A 14,270-nucleotide genomic window follows, 5' to 3' on the forward strand; every position below is an offset into this window, starting at 1 on the left:
CACAGATGAATGAGGCTGTCGCTGTAACGCGAAAGAGAGGAGCCAACATTGCAGATTAAGGTATACGCAGATAATCAGAGGCACTTCCAGCTGAGGAAAATCAGCAGCTCCTTGAAGTAAGACCAGATGAACAAGGCTGCAAAAGGGTCTGGAACTTCACACAAAAAAGTTCCTCTGAAGAGGGGTCTTAACCAAGAGGCCAAAGCAGAAGAGGTTGGTCGAATGAAGATCCTGGTGGCTGAATAAGGTGGATGTAATGATGTGGGCAGAAGGAAAAAGGTTGGCAGAGCAGACAGGCAAGTTAATGCCAGCCACTCCCCCATCAGTGCAAACGCTTCAGCACTGGAAGGAGTGTGGTGCTCTCTTCTCTGTAACCCTGGACGGAAATGTGCCGAGTTGAGGTGCAGGTGTGTTTTCTAAATGAGGAGGGGAGGGGGGGTGCCAAGATTCCTGCCTTTAAGCAAAGTCATCTTGTCGAGACTGTACATAACACGGACCGCGTCTGAACTGGAAATCAAATCAGCCCAGTAGGAACATCATAATGCTCTGTGTGGGTTACAGTAATGGGTCAATAGCAACCAAGAGTAGCACTCTCAGTATTAACCATTGATGGATTACGGTGGTTTGGACGAACAACCTCCAGGGATCCTCAGGAGGGACCTATGGTGGTAGAAGGGGAGAGTCGTAGGAGTAGTCATGGCTTTTACTGTCATGAAGGTGATCCTCTGGGAAATCATTGTTGGGCCAGATTGCCATTGGCCACTGGTAGCATGTGACACGCAAGGAATGCAAACGTTCTGGGACTGTTGCAAATATTTCTAATACAGAACCCTGACCAATGAATTGGGCTTGGATGTGGAACTCTTTAGCGAGAGAATTCTGGGCCTGATGGGTTATCCTGGATTCCAATTAGTAGGAAAAAAAAATACTCACCATCGTAAATATCCTGGTCCATGTGATCAACATTGGCTAGCCTTCACAATTCAAAATCCAGTGTAAAACACAGCACATTGACATTTTTGAGATTCAGTTTCTCGCATTCCCCTACAAATTGTCGAGGATGCCAACACATTTCAGATCAGTGAACGTCTACAGCAAATCGGAAAACAAAAGCTTTCCATAAAATTCAGACTTGTTCTTGATCTCAAACAAATATAAAACAATTGTTACACAACATGCGTTATGCACTTGCAGTACCGAATTACAAAGATAAAGAAAACGACTGGTACAATAGAAGACATCACACAAATTCCGTTTGAAGACAATTGCCTTTTTTACTCCTGGCTGAGCTAGAGACTTCTTCTCCAAGAAAACTATAAAATTATACATTGGAATACACCGGGGCGCTGCCATTAACTTCTCTACGTATCATTAGAACGTCACACACTCTGATACAGACACGCTCTTAGGCTCCAACATTTCTATTCAGTGACAATGTTAGGGACCAGTCTCATAAAATGCATAGTAAAGTACAACAGTGCTCATTAAAAATACATTGTTTTTTTATTGATTCAACATTACTGGTACTATACCTTAAAGTGATTCGTCAACCACCAGCCTCGGTGGATTTTATTTTGGTCCTATATGTGGCATCATTTGAAAGGTTCTGGTCTTGGACTGTAGATCAATTACAGGGCAGTTAAGGTTCTCATGTGAAACACGTTACTGATAAATACACTAAAAACACTGAAGAAAGCTGAGGGTACAAACAGGTTTAAAATCGAGTTCAAACGCACTGATCGCGAAGGTACACTAATTTAGGGTCCGATATTCTTTCTGTGATCTTCCCGAGTTCACAAAGCAGAGAAGTAGGGGTTTCACATGGTGACAACACAGATATCAATCAGCCTTAGGAAAGTAGTGCTCTTCCTTATGGTGGTGTGGGTAAAATGAATCTCAGTATGCTGTGTCGACTGATGGCTTCATGTCCACACACGTTCAGTTATGAAACGGGCATGTGGGAGCGCCCCCCTGCCCTTCAACAATTAGGTCAGGAAGGAAATCAACGTAATCAAGAAGTCTTAGAAAGCAGATTCAAAATATAAAATAGGTACAAAGTGCTGAAGACAGACGTACAAGGCAGAGGTAAATATCTTTTCTTTGCTCCTCTCTCCCGGCAGCAGTAGTTCTAGGCGTGAGCTCTTGCTGCCCTGGCAAAAGGACGACACTTCAGGCAGCAGCCCTACACAGGGATTCATGAAAAGTAGCTTTCGGGCTAAAAATCACTCAGGATGCTGATGTCTGCAAATTCCTTCCGATACCGATGTGAGTAAAGGCTGAGAATGAAAGCCCACTTCAGAGACATGAAACTCCAAATGCATGACAAGTAATAGCTTTTTGGGTCAATGATCGCTGTGGAGAGAAGGAAAAACACGCATTAAAAACCAGTGAGAGGGCGGCTGTAAGGAAGTAAGAAACTGGTCGCATGCAAAATACGCGATTCTATTAGTTTGTAGTCATCACTTCCTGCATTAACGAAAAAAACACTACATTAAGCCAGGAGACAGGCTCATGAGGTGAAAACTCAAGCTCCCCCTTCCTAGCATCCAAGGAAGAGAAAACAATGTAGCATTTAGAACTAGAACAAGTAACATAACATACCGTACGATGAGACTTGGTGAATATTCTAATCATGACATCGAGCTGCAATTAAACCATTTCCCATCTGGCTATATCTTTGTTGGCATAGTCAATAGCCGAGGATGGTACGTCTCATTAATTAAGTAGGGACCAGGTCTCTGGTCGAACAATCTGTAGCAACCCTATTGAAGCAATACGGGACTCTAGTTTATTCTAATGACACTCCAGGGAAGTCTGCCTTGCTCACCAGGGCTCTGATCTAAACAGGACAACATTGAGCACTTTACATCAATGAATGTATGGTTTGCTCACCTGACCCTCTATCAGTGTGTTGACTTTTCTTGATAAGAAAGTAACAGATTGTTATGGATGGGACAGAAGGATACAGAGTGCCTTGCAGGCAGGTTCAAAGGGGTGTCTGATCCATAGATTACTCTTATCTCCAGACTTTGCCCATGTTGGATGATGGCACAACAACAACATGGCATGCGACTCCTTGTTTATTTCTCCTTTTCCAACCTGTACCAATGTTTGTACTATAAAGGTCACTGGTGTCAGGGGCTATTCAAACCAGTCATAAAAAAGGGCTTCTGCAGTTTAGAGTTCGGTCACCCACCCCAAGTTACTCAACACCTACCCCCAGCTTCAAACACACGGCACACTGGGTTGTACCCTAACCATGCACATTATCAGCAGTCCTTTTGCTCAAAACACTGGTACACAGGTATTTGGCCAGGCAAATGCTTAATACCTTTACAAAAGACGAAACTGTTGGCTTTGCCAATGCTTATTTTCACCAGGACATTGTGAAGGACACGCACATTGCTTATAAATCAAGTGGTTGAAGGCAGACCTAGTTCAGAAATATTTAGGACACCAGTAGCACCTTTATAGCACCAATTGAACCATTAGCGCTCAGAAGACTCCTTTGAAAAAACCCTGGAAGCCAGTTCGAGTGCAAAATTTGATTGTAAGGTTTGATAAAAAAAAAGCTCAAAAGAGATTCCAGGAGAGTGTGTTTTGGGCGGGAGTGGCATGATGTGGAAGGGAATGGCCACAAGTATTAGCATGGGAAGTCAATGGTACGGTAAACGATAGCACTTTAATCTATATACATTATTACTATTGTTATCGAAATTGGTATGGTTTGACTCTTGAAGGATGAACGGCTGTGTGGCCGTGCCGGGATTGAAACCTGCAGATCAAACACAGATCACAGCAATGAGAGTTTAACCCTCCGAGACATCTTACCGGCACCAAACTACAAGCATTGTGTCCCTCGTCATATGCCATCTCGCTCTAGCTGTAATCCAATTAATTAGTCGTGGTTGATGGGTGGCACGCCACCTTCTAGCCAAAACTAAAAAGGTGTAGGCCATAGGTCAAAAATGGTAAATAGTTGGCTCATTTGTTTTCAAAGATTGCATTTGACAGATTATTTTAACAGTACATGTAATGTTCTATTAAATTGTCTTATAGGACGCAACGTTACCATTGGCATGGTCTCCAGGCACTCACATGGCTCTATAAGAAAGAGGGAGCAGGGGTGTTAGTGAGGGAAGTGGGATAGGATAGAGGTTGTGTTCTGCTGATGCTTGTAGAACCAGGAGAAACTGGTGTCTGTCAGCTTTCTAATTGAGTTTTGACTGTGTGCACCGGCTCGTCGTAGCGTGAGGGGTAGGGCCCAGTGTGTGGGATGGTTTGTTGTATAGAAGCCTTTGTTATGTGTGTGTTTGGTGTATAGTTTGGCTAACCCATGGGCATGTGTGGCATGTCGGAGGTATACAGGAGAGGAGCTGGGCTGGTTAGCGCAATGGAAACTCTGTTCTTCTAAGTGCAATACATTGGCTGGCCCTCAGATTCTTCTAGCTTTAAAACATTGGACACCCAGGACAATTCTTCTGAGTTCAATGTATCGGCAGGCCCTCAGAAATTCATTTAAGTGCAGTATATTGGCTAACCCTTACAGTTCTTCCAAGTGCGATGCATTGGCCACCCACAAACTTTCCTCCAAGTGCAATCCATTGGCTAACCCTCACAATCCTACATGCAATGTTACCCTTCACAATATTTATAAGTCTAATGCCCTGGCGACCCTCGAAGATTTGTCCAAGTGCAATACATTGGCTTATTTTCTCAATTCTTTTAAGTGCATGGTATTGGCAACCCTTGAATATTCATGCAAGTGCAATACAATGGCTAATCTTCACAATTCTTCTAAGTGCAATGCCTACACAACTCTTCCAAGTGCAATACATTGGCATTCTGAGTGTAGCAAGTTTAAAAAACAGTGGGTGGAATCCAGGTAACAAACCTCTGAGTGCGATAAGAATGTAAAGCAATCACGATGAGTGGCTTCGAAACGCAGCAAAATGTAAACAGGTAGGGTCAACAGCTGCTAGATCTATGAGTTTAACAGATTTTAAACTGGCAGGATTCAGCAGCAGCCGGACTTCTGATCTCAGCAAGCTTACAAGCGGTTACAATGTGTGACTGAGTGTAGCGAGAAAAGAGCTTGGGCAGACTACAGTGGAGAGAGTGTGGTAATGATAAGCTAGACTGCACAGCAAAGTTCAAAGCAGTGGCTAACTACAGGTCGCAATAAAAGGTTCAATACTGTGGTAGAGAGCCAGTGGTAATGTAGGAGTGGCAGGGTTCCCCGTCCATACCACCTTACCTGCTTGTAGCTGTATGATGTCCCATCAGGCGGACAGGGCAAACAGGTGGGAGGAGCTCCCCTTTGCCTTGTGACCCTTTGCAAGCTGCCCAGGCCAAGGCTGCCCTAGGGGAGTTCGAAAAGAACAAATGTTCTGGGTCATGTGGTTTACCACAGCCCTATCGGCAATAGGCTGGGTGGTTGGAGTGGGGAAGGGAGGGAGAAATGGGGCTGGGTAAAGTTCAGTGAAAACAATGGGAAAGGCAGGGGGAAACAGAGCGGATGCAAGTTAGCAAGACAGGGAAAAGGCACGCAAAGAAGATCTCCTTGAATGCTCAGCTAACCGGCAAAGGATGGAGTGGGTTGGTGTACTGGGAGTAATAGGATTAGGTCCCCTCTGCCTAGGAAGTGTTCCGGGGAATGTGGTTTACCATGTCCTTATTGGCAATTGGCTGGGCGGGTGGTGGGAATGGGGAAGGGCAGAATAGACTGGGCAAAATGCAGTGAAAACAATGGGAAAGGCAGGGGGAAACATGAGAGCGGACCCAAGTTAGCAAGACAGGGAAAAGGCACGCAATGAAATGCAAAAACATATCAAGGTCATAACAAATAACATGTGCTCAAATTTCCATTCACAGCAGCACAATGATTCATAATTCAGAGACAAAAGTGCTGTATAGCCCTCAGAACAATTTGGAGTCATAAGACTTTAGGCACTACATAAATACAAATCACTACCTGGTAGCAGCATATCTGGCCAAATTATGTGAATGTTGTGTAAGGGGGACTGACAAATCAACTTTCAGCGGGCACCAGTGGTCCAGGGATGAATATCGGTTTCCAAACCATCAATCAGCCCCACACCTCTAGTACACAAGAAGGAATCCGAACAGATTGGAAACACAAGCAAATTATAAACCTTGTCCAATTTTGTTAACATGGACAGAACAGCAGGCTCATGTCTGAAAGGTCATGGATCGTTGGTTAGTTGCAATACAACAAAACACATTACCCAATGAGAAAAAGGGACTGTCCAGTCAAGGGTGTATGCAAATGTTGACCATTATTATCACAATAGACAGTTCTAGCACACTACAAAATACAAGACACCCTGTAAAGGAATGCAGAGGACAGTTTCAAAGAAGGAAAAGATATGCACTCTGGATACTGTCAGGAGGGTGGTCGGTATATTAAATCGCAATAGTTCAACGATACTTGGTTTCAACACAAAGGGAGCAATGGTTTGTAAATGGTCACCACAGACCTTCGGAGAAGGACCAGGGGGACAGAACCAAAATGTACCTTTTGCTGTGGTGTTTTTGGTGCTCAACAGGGTCAAGTTGGTGTCACGGTGCTTTGCAGCTTCCGCAACAGAGTTCAATATGGGAGACAGCTGCAGGGCATCAGGGCGAACAAAACTGGACGGATAGCTGCAGGCTGGCCTAAACAGCAGCTCGGGATCAGCAATCGTCTCAGTGCTGATGGGCGGTCCTGAAGCACGGGTCGCTGCGTCTCGAGCAGCTTTAACAACTTTGGCGTAACAGTTAGCGGTGCAGTCGGTTGCAGCTCGAGAGGTTCAAAAAGGTCCTTTAATGTGTACATCGGTAGATGCTGGTCGGTGCACTCCTCATTGCTTCTTCACTGGGCTAGTGTCGTCCTTTATGGCGGGCAGCCCAAAGCCGAGGAGAGCATTGCAGGGAGCTGCCTTGTCCTTGGTTTATTTCAGAGACTCTCTGGCATTTCCAACCTAGGAAGCTTGCTACAGAGCCTAGCAGGGCACGCTGTGTGCTGGCTGGGTACCAGTTCTGGAACTGCTGGAGGGTCTTCTGGTTTCAGTGTGTCCCTCTTTTCCGTGGGAGATGTTTTGGGGAGGGATCTTGCCTACCTCTTGGAGGTCCTGGCCTTCCCTCACTGGCAGAAGATGTAAGGCAGACTATATCTTCAGCCAGGGTCCAATGCCAACTTCATCTTGTTACCCCTTGCAAAGTCTTCAGATCTGCCAAAAGAGGGGCTCAGCCCTCTTTTAAAGTCAAATGGACAACAGGGATTGATGTAGGCTAAGCCTACCTTAATGAACCAAACCTGCGACCCCACAAAAAATCTCCTGCATGCGTGAGGTTATAACCAGAGAGCTTTGCAACAGAAAAAATGCAAAGGGGTGAAAACCCATCTCCCTGTCTCTTGTGGATCAAAGGGTCCCTCTGCTTAATGGAGTGCTCGATGGTTCCAGATTAAAGAGGCATGTCTCGCTTCAAGCTGTGGCAAGACCAGACTTTCTGGCGCAGTCAATCCACATACTCTTACCGTCTGAACAGTGTTTCCCTGCAGAGAGGACTACTGTAAACACGCAGTACCAGACATACATTTCACTGTCAATTGATACTGAGGGCAGGAGCTGGCATCAGGTTGAAAACGTGCATATGATACGGTGTTGGCGTGTCCGGTCTCCTTTGTTAGCCTCTGCAGCCAGGCCCTATGTGGGCCAGTTTGAATTAAAATCTAATTCATATGCAAATACTGCCACAAGCTACATGGCTCAACAAAAGGATCAGGTGGATCCATGGAGCCTGCGTTAGTTAATTAGGCTGGCCATGGCAGGCAGAAGGTTTGGCCCTTGTAAGGGGTTTCCCTAATTATGCTCGCACCAGAATCAATAGATCCTTCTAGGGAAGTAAGGCAAAAGGTGACCTTGTCAGGAAAACCAATGTAATCTTAAAAAATCAGGATGGTAGCAAAAGACTCTGCTGCCTGAACGGCCTTCTCCTATCCCTCTTCCGTTCCTTCCTGCCAAAGTGATTTCAGGCAGAGGTTTTTATAGGCATGTTTTGCCATGATTATGTCAATGGTGCTGGGTCACGACTTCAGCCAAATCCGTCTTTCCATAATAGGGAGGCTACAAAGCCTTCTTCGTTGTCCGTGGTTTTGTAAGAGCATGCTGGTCTACATTTTGCTAGCTGTGCAAAAACACACTGCAGCTCTGCAGACTTTTACAAACCTTGAGACCTAGCCCAAGGAAAAACTAAACATTTGTATGTACACACAATTTCCATTCATTCTATGAATATTTCACTCCTCCTGCTAATGTTATCTGGGTACTGTAGTTTCCTCCACACTTAATACTTATAATTTTACCACATTCTGCATTTTGTCACACAGAACATGCGATTCCCATTTTAACCTGCATGGATCTTTGACGGACAGTGGACACCTGGTGAGTCAGTGCATGCGTGCTGGCCATGATGGTGACAAACACTGCATGATCGCCAGTGGGCAATGTTAGACAATCTGTGTTCTGAACGCGACCTTCTTTCTTCACTTGAACACCTAAATTGTGCACTGCCTCAATGTGGGACAATGACCCATCCTTGCCTCCTTTCGGGGTACAAAAGTGCAGCAGCTGCTTCCCACATTTTTTACACACTCCTCATTCTATGGCTGTTAACAGATGCAGCATATAGCGGTTCTGCATAGTCATGAATCTCAATGCACAGCGCTCTACTTTGATGGCGTTGAACCCATTCTCTGCATCATTGGCGACCTGGACTAGCTCCCATTGGATGATCTGTACCCACTTGGCGTTAGCAGCTGCTTGTACCCAAAGACCCAAAAAAGATGAAAAGAAAGTCTCTGCTGAGCTACAAAGTCGATACTCGTCGGGTATTCCTCTGAGCAGTGCGGAAGAGTCTTGAAATATAGTTTGATCTCTTCTTTCTTTTCAGCTGTTGAAATGGTTCTTTTTCTGACGCCATATACAAAATTATTTTGTGATCTGCAAATCTCAGCTTCTTTAGGTGCTGGAGTGGCTGTTGGCACATTGACGGGCATTTATTTTCCCTTCAGGTGGTCTTCCGGTATTAGTACTAGTACCGAGTACAGGTTGGCCAGTGAACACTTGCTCCTCCAGGATGATGGGAGGTGCAAGTAGGCTGATCGGCCACAAACCCAGTAGTAATCCATCACCACTGCTGTACCTTTCGTCATATCGGGGCTCACAAGAGTATGGTTGCACTGTGTGTTTGCACCAACAGGAACTGTTCCTTCATTGCTAAAACAAAGTTCATAATCCATCTCTCTATGTATTCGCACTGGCTTCTCCATTGTTGCAATCCAGGATAGTCTTGCGATGCATCTGGACCATATTTGTGCACAGTCTCTTTGGCTATTTTTTGCTGTACTCAAATCAGTTCTTCTGCTGGGCACATCACTGTGGTTTCCTAACATTTGTTGTTGACATGCGAGTGACCTCCCAATGAAAAATATGGTGCTTGTAGACACTTGCTGTATTTTGTACCACCATTGCATAGTGCTGGGTCTAGATCGATGCTCTTCAACTGCACGCTGTGTGCCTGGAATGTGTCCTCTATCCTACATGGTGCAATATGCACCAGGCATCATGCCTCTATAATTGGGACTGGACATGGAACTAAAACCAGGAGCCCCCCCACCCCCCTGCCCTCTTCCCCGACACATGCGGGATGAGTGTACACACAACAGCTTTCAATTATCACATTCCTTGCCGCAGTACGCATATCGGAGTACCAGTTATTAGATGACTTTGAATGTCAGAAATGGCATCAAAGGCCAACCCCTTATATAAATCATAAGTCATTCGTACTTCCCATTTTATTAGTTTAAGACAATCTGTGGGGGTGTCCGCAAAAAGTGAGACATTGATTCTTATTTATCCGACATTCATATCATTGCCTATGAATCTACTAACATTTTCCTTTGTATGCAGCTGTCCATCCCACCTTTATATGGCCACCCATATAACAGACATAACGTCCTACACTGACAACCACGACCAGTGTCACACAAAACAATATAACAATTCGTCTATCAAGAAAGCATAGTAAAGTATTCCTATAACAAATTACATTGTTTTTCATTAGCCCTAAATAACAGAGGTTTGAACACGTCAGTCAGGCATCCTTGCTTATCCCTGGAAAGGAGAGAAAAAAAAAAAAAAAAAAAAAAGGTTACCGAGGGAGAAAGACCCTTTTCCCGCCATGGCTGACGTGTTCTAGACCATCAAAAATTGAAGATTTTAAAATAAATGAAACAATGTATACAAAAAATATAAATAACTATAAAAACAACAAAAAAAATCAGGGGTGTGTGTGCCACTGCACACCACCCTGGCATGGATCCTTTACTAAACGCCTTCTTCATCAGTTAAGTTCTTAATCTGTCAATTGAGCTTTGCAATGTACCTTGTCAGGTGCTCTTAGGACATCTGAGAGATGCACCCAATATTGTAACTCCTTCAAGCGGATGGCGAGAGGCGTACAGACCACCACCTCATATGCACCTAGCAACCTGGCACGGTTCCATCGATGCACAACATTTTTCACGTAGATCAGCTCTGCAGGTAATAATGGCCCAGTTGCGGCAGAAATCTTTGCAATTGCTGTCCCTTCTGGTGTATCCTGTCCTTTGCTCCTGGGTGGCGCAATCTGTCGGGAGATCTATTTGATAGCACGTGTTAGTGCCGTTATATATTCCCTAAATTCCTCTACTAGTACTGTTGCTGCTTGATGGGCATCCACCACTTTCCTCACAGAGGATATGGAGGGTTTGCATGCGCTTGCCTACGACTATTTCATGTGGTGTCAAATGGTGGTCCTTAGTGGGCTGTGTGCATAAACTGAAGAGGGCTAAGGGCAAACAGTGTACCCAGTTTTTCTTCAATGTGGAACACAATTGACAGTTTACTTTTCAAAAGCCCATTGATCCTCTCCACAATGCCATTAGCCCAAGGGTGGTAAATTGAGCACATTTGATGTTTTATGCCCAATAGCGATGCGACATGCTGAAATTGCGCATTAAAGAAATGTGCGCCATTTTCTGCTCTCAATACTTTGCACGGCCCCCATTGTGGAAACGCCTCTCTGACCAGGAACTATGCTGCACTCATCTGTGTGTGCACATGGACCTGCCACCATTCACCTTGAAAAGGGCCAAACTACCACAATAAGGTACCTATATCCATTGCACCTTTCCCCCATATCTGCATAATCTATATGCAATTCACAGAACTACCCTGTACTTCAATGTCTGCAATGTCATCCCTGTGCTGCATGTTAGACCGTGTATTACTTTTTTTCCAAAATGCTCTCCTGGAGGTTTGGCACAAAACAGTCCTCCTGGATATCTGGCCACAATGCGTTGTTTGGAGCTGTGGGAGGGGAAATGTAGTTGCTCAAATGCCACAAAGTAATTATTGGGGCATCACTACCTTCCCAGAACTCTCCTGCCTCCACAATAAATCAGTGGGAGACTGTTTGCATCCCCTCCACAACCGTAGCTCCTTTTCCTCCTTGGACAATTTCCCTTGCAACACTATGATCCGCGATATGTGCAATGCTGTGTATGGAACGGTTCTCGCTTTCTACAGGGGTGTCACTATACACTCTGTTAGCATTGTATTAGGGAGATAGGCTTCCAACATGACTGCCTGGTCCACAGCCACATGGCCCTTAGAGATATCATCCGTGGCATTAGTATGGGCAGTGCATTTGACGAATGCCACAGCGCAGGGCCATGATAAGGCTTCAATCAATTCTTGCAACAGTCTTGCATGCTGCACTGGAGATCCATCTGCCATCAGAAACCCTCTCCCCTTCCACTGAAACAGACCCGAATGCACTGTTGTCATGGCATAAGCCGAGTCAGAGTAGATGGTAACACACCGCCCTTGAGAGGCACTCAATGCCTCAATGAGAGCGACAAGTTCGGCTGCATGAGCTGAATAGTGCATAGGTAATCTTTTCATGACCAAAACGTCATACCCCTCTCCCCCCTCCCTTTTACCGCGCACCACTGCTGCCCCTTTGTGGTACCAGGGTTGAGGCAGGAAAAGGGAGGAGTGCCAGAACCGTAAGGACATAAGCAGCAGCAGTAGGGACATGGTTTCTGGGTGCCATCCACACCCAGACAGGCCACAGACCTTAAACGGGGGCCTTAGGTGGGGAGGCAGGCCCAGTCTACTGGCTAGGAAGCGGATGTGCATTTTAGATTGGAATCATCCAATCAGAGGAAAGTCACCAACGATGCAACTTCTGTTGCTAGAGCGTCATAGGCCGCAGAGTGTAGCAGACTTGATTGTTTCTGCCATGCGAAGGCAGCCACCTTCAAAGGAGCAACTGCTTTGATGAAATAATGAAGAATTCCGGCATCCCCCGCCTCCTGCATGCGGAGAGCTGCAGCAGGGGATCGGATGCCAATCTCCTGATGTTGCTGGAGATCTGCTCATAGTGATTGCAGAAAGGCATTCCATAGATTGGCCCCTTGAATGAAAAAGAGAAGACAGACCATGGATCTTACAAGAAGGACCGATTGATGTACGATACCAGGCAACTGTTCAATTAGAAGAGTTCTGCCCTTCGAGCACACATACTTGTGCTCCGGCTGGATCTTCTTTAAAAAGCAATGATTGAGAAAGCACTGTACATGTTTTAAGAAACAGTTGCATTATATGCACAGCAGAATATCTATACAAGATGCAGTCCCCCTGAGTAATGTTCTAAGTCACAAGAACAGAAACATGTTGGGGCCAAAGGGGCAGCAGTATATGATCCAATTATATTGTCTATATAAGTTGGAATTTTTATTGTTTAGGAGTGGACTGTAATATTTGCACACAGTCACACCGGGTGTGGTGATCGTAGTTGTATAACGGTTTTCAATTTTGAATTTCAATTGACAATATGAGGCGGCGTTACACAGGATATCCATTTGGTAAACTCATATTGATGAGTAAAAATCAAATTTTTTAAATATAGTTTTGTAAGAACCCCCCCCCCCCCCCCCCCAAAGATTTTGTATTTTGACATTTATGGTATCGGGGGTTAATGTCATTTTGTATCAGTTTCCGACTTGTAAGTCCGCTCTTTTCGCCCTAGAGTGAGGGGATTGCATTGTTCACATGGCCAGGACATTCCCCACCCACCCATCAATAGCTAAATGGTGAATTTGATCTTCCATACATAATCATTCTAGAGCAAAAAGCATTTCTTACGTGATCATATTTTCTTAACAGGATATTACAGATGGCTCTATCCTGGGCCAACTGAAGTGTATTAAAGAACTTTTTACCAAATCATTGGCATGCACTAGTGGAGTCTTAACACTACTGGCTGCACCAACCGTTTTCTGCGATTAATTTGTTAAAGTGGCATCTCTCGTCTAATATTAAATAGATGAACAGGAGTAACCTTTACCAATGTATTGGGGGACATGTTGCGGTTCAATATAAAAATGAATCCTAGATTACTCACTCAAGTGAAGTAGGGAAGGTACCCAGGTGATTGGCCAAACTGATCTGTTTCATCTACATTAAGGCATAGCAAGCTGATCTACATCCAATACTGAACTGTGCCCAAGTACTCGACCAGAAGGTTCATCTTCATAGCGGATCTAAAGACAGAAATCGGTAGCCGAGTTTCTTCAGCATACAGCTGACCCTGAACACCATAACCCTCCACGACCTGGGTCACTGGGACATATGAATATTAAATGTAAAAGGATTCAAATAAAAGATAATTTTAAAAAGATAACAAGTGCGTTAGTAAATATGTACAATATGTTCATGATATTGTTATGTAGTATGCATAAGGTTGTGCATTTCCAGCATGCGACACAGGCTGGCTAAAAACAACAAAAACTCAAGGAAGACAAGAGTGGTTTTTCCTTTCTGGGGCTCAGAACAAACTTATAAAGAGAGGTTAAAGGAGATTGAGGAACTGCCCTGTCCTGTTGATGTGACAACCCTTCTGTGGTTATGGATATTTACATTTATTGAGTGTCAAGGAAAGGGATTGGGGCCCCACCGACAACTCACAAGTGGCCAACACAAGTACCAGATCCAAGCACCAATTGCTGCGTTAATACAGAGCGGAACGGGTTGAATAGCACAGGCTACAACACTTCTCCCAGTATAGTATATAACTTGGATGACAAACATCCAGATCACCAGCATACCCAAGTACCAATGCTAATTGCCAATATTACAAAAGGTTATGCTGAAATCCTC

General features: G+C 44.7%; 1 protein-coding gene across 1 annotated transcript in view; it reads right to left on the reverse strand.

Moving 5' to 3' along the window:
- Window positions 1-1,484: 1,484 nt before the first annotated feature.
- SLC48A1 (solute carrier family 48 member 1) overlaps window positions 1,485-14,270 on the reverse strand; it is a 106,212-nt gene continuing 93,426 nt past the window's right edge. The window contains exon 3 of the mRNA XM_069653197.1: window positions 1,485-2,352. Within this exon, the coding sequence (XP_069509298.1) occupies window positions 2,216-2,352 (137 nt within the window). The 3' untranslated portion in view covers window positions 1,485-2,215. The remainder of the gene's footprint in view (window positions 2,353-14,270) is intronic.

The sequence above is a fragment of the Ambystoma mexicanum genome, chromosome 3q, assembly GCF_040938575.1.
Source record: "Ambystoma mexicanum isolate Mex_15411 chromosome 3q, UKY_AmexF1_1, whole genome shotgun sequence".
Lineage (NCBI taxonomy): Eukaryota > Metazoa > Chordata > Amphibia > Caudata > Ambystomatidae > Ambystoma > Ambystoma mexicanum.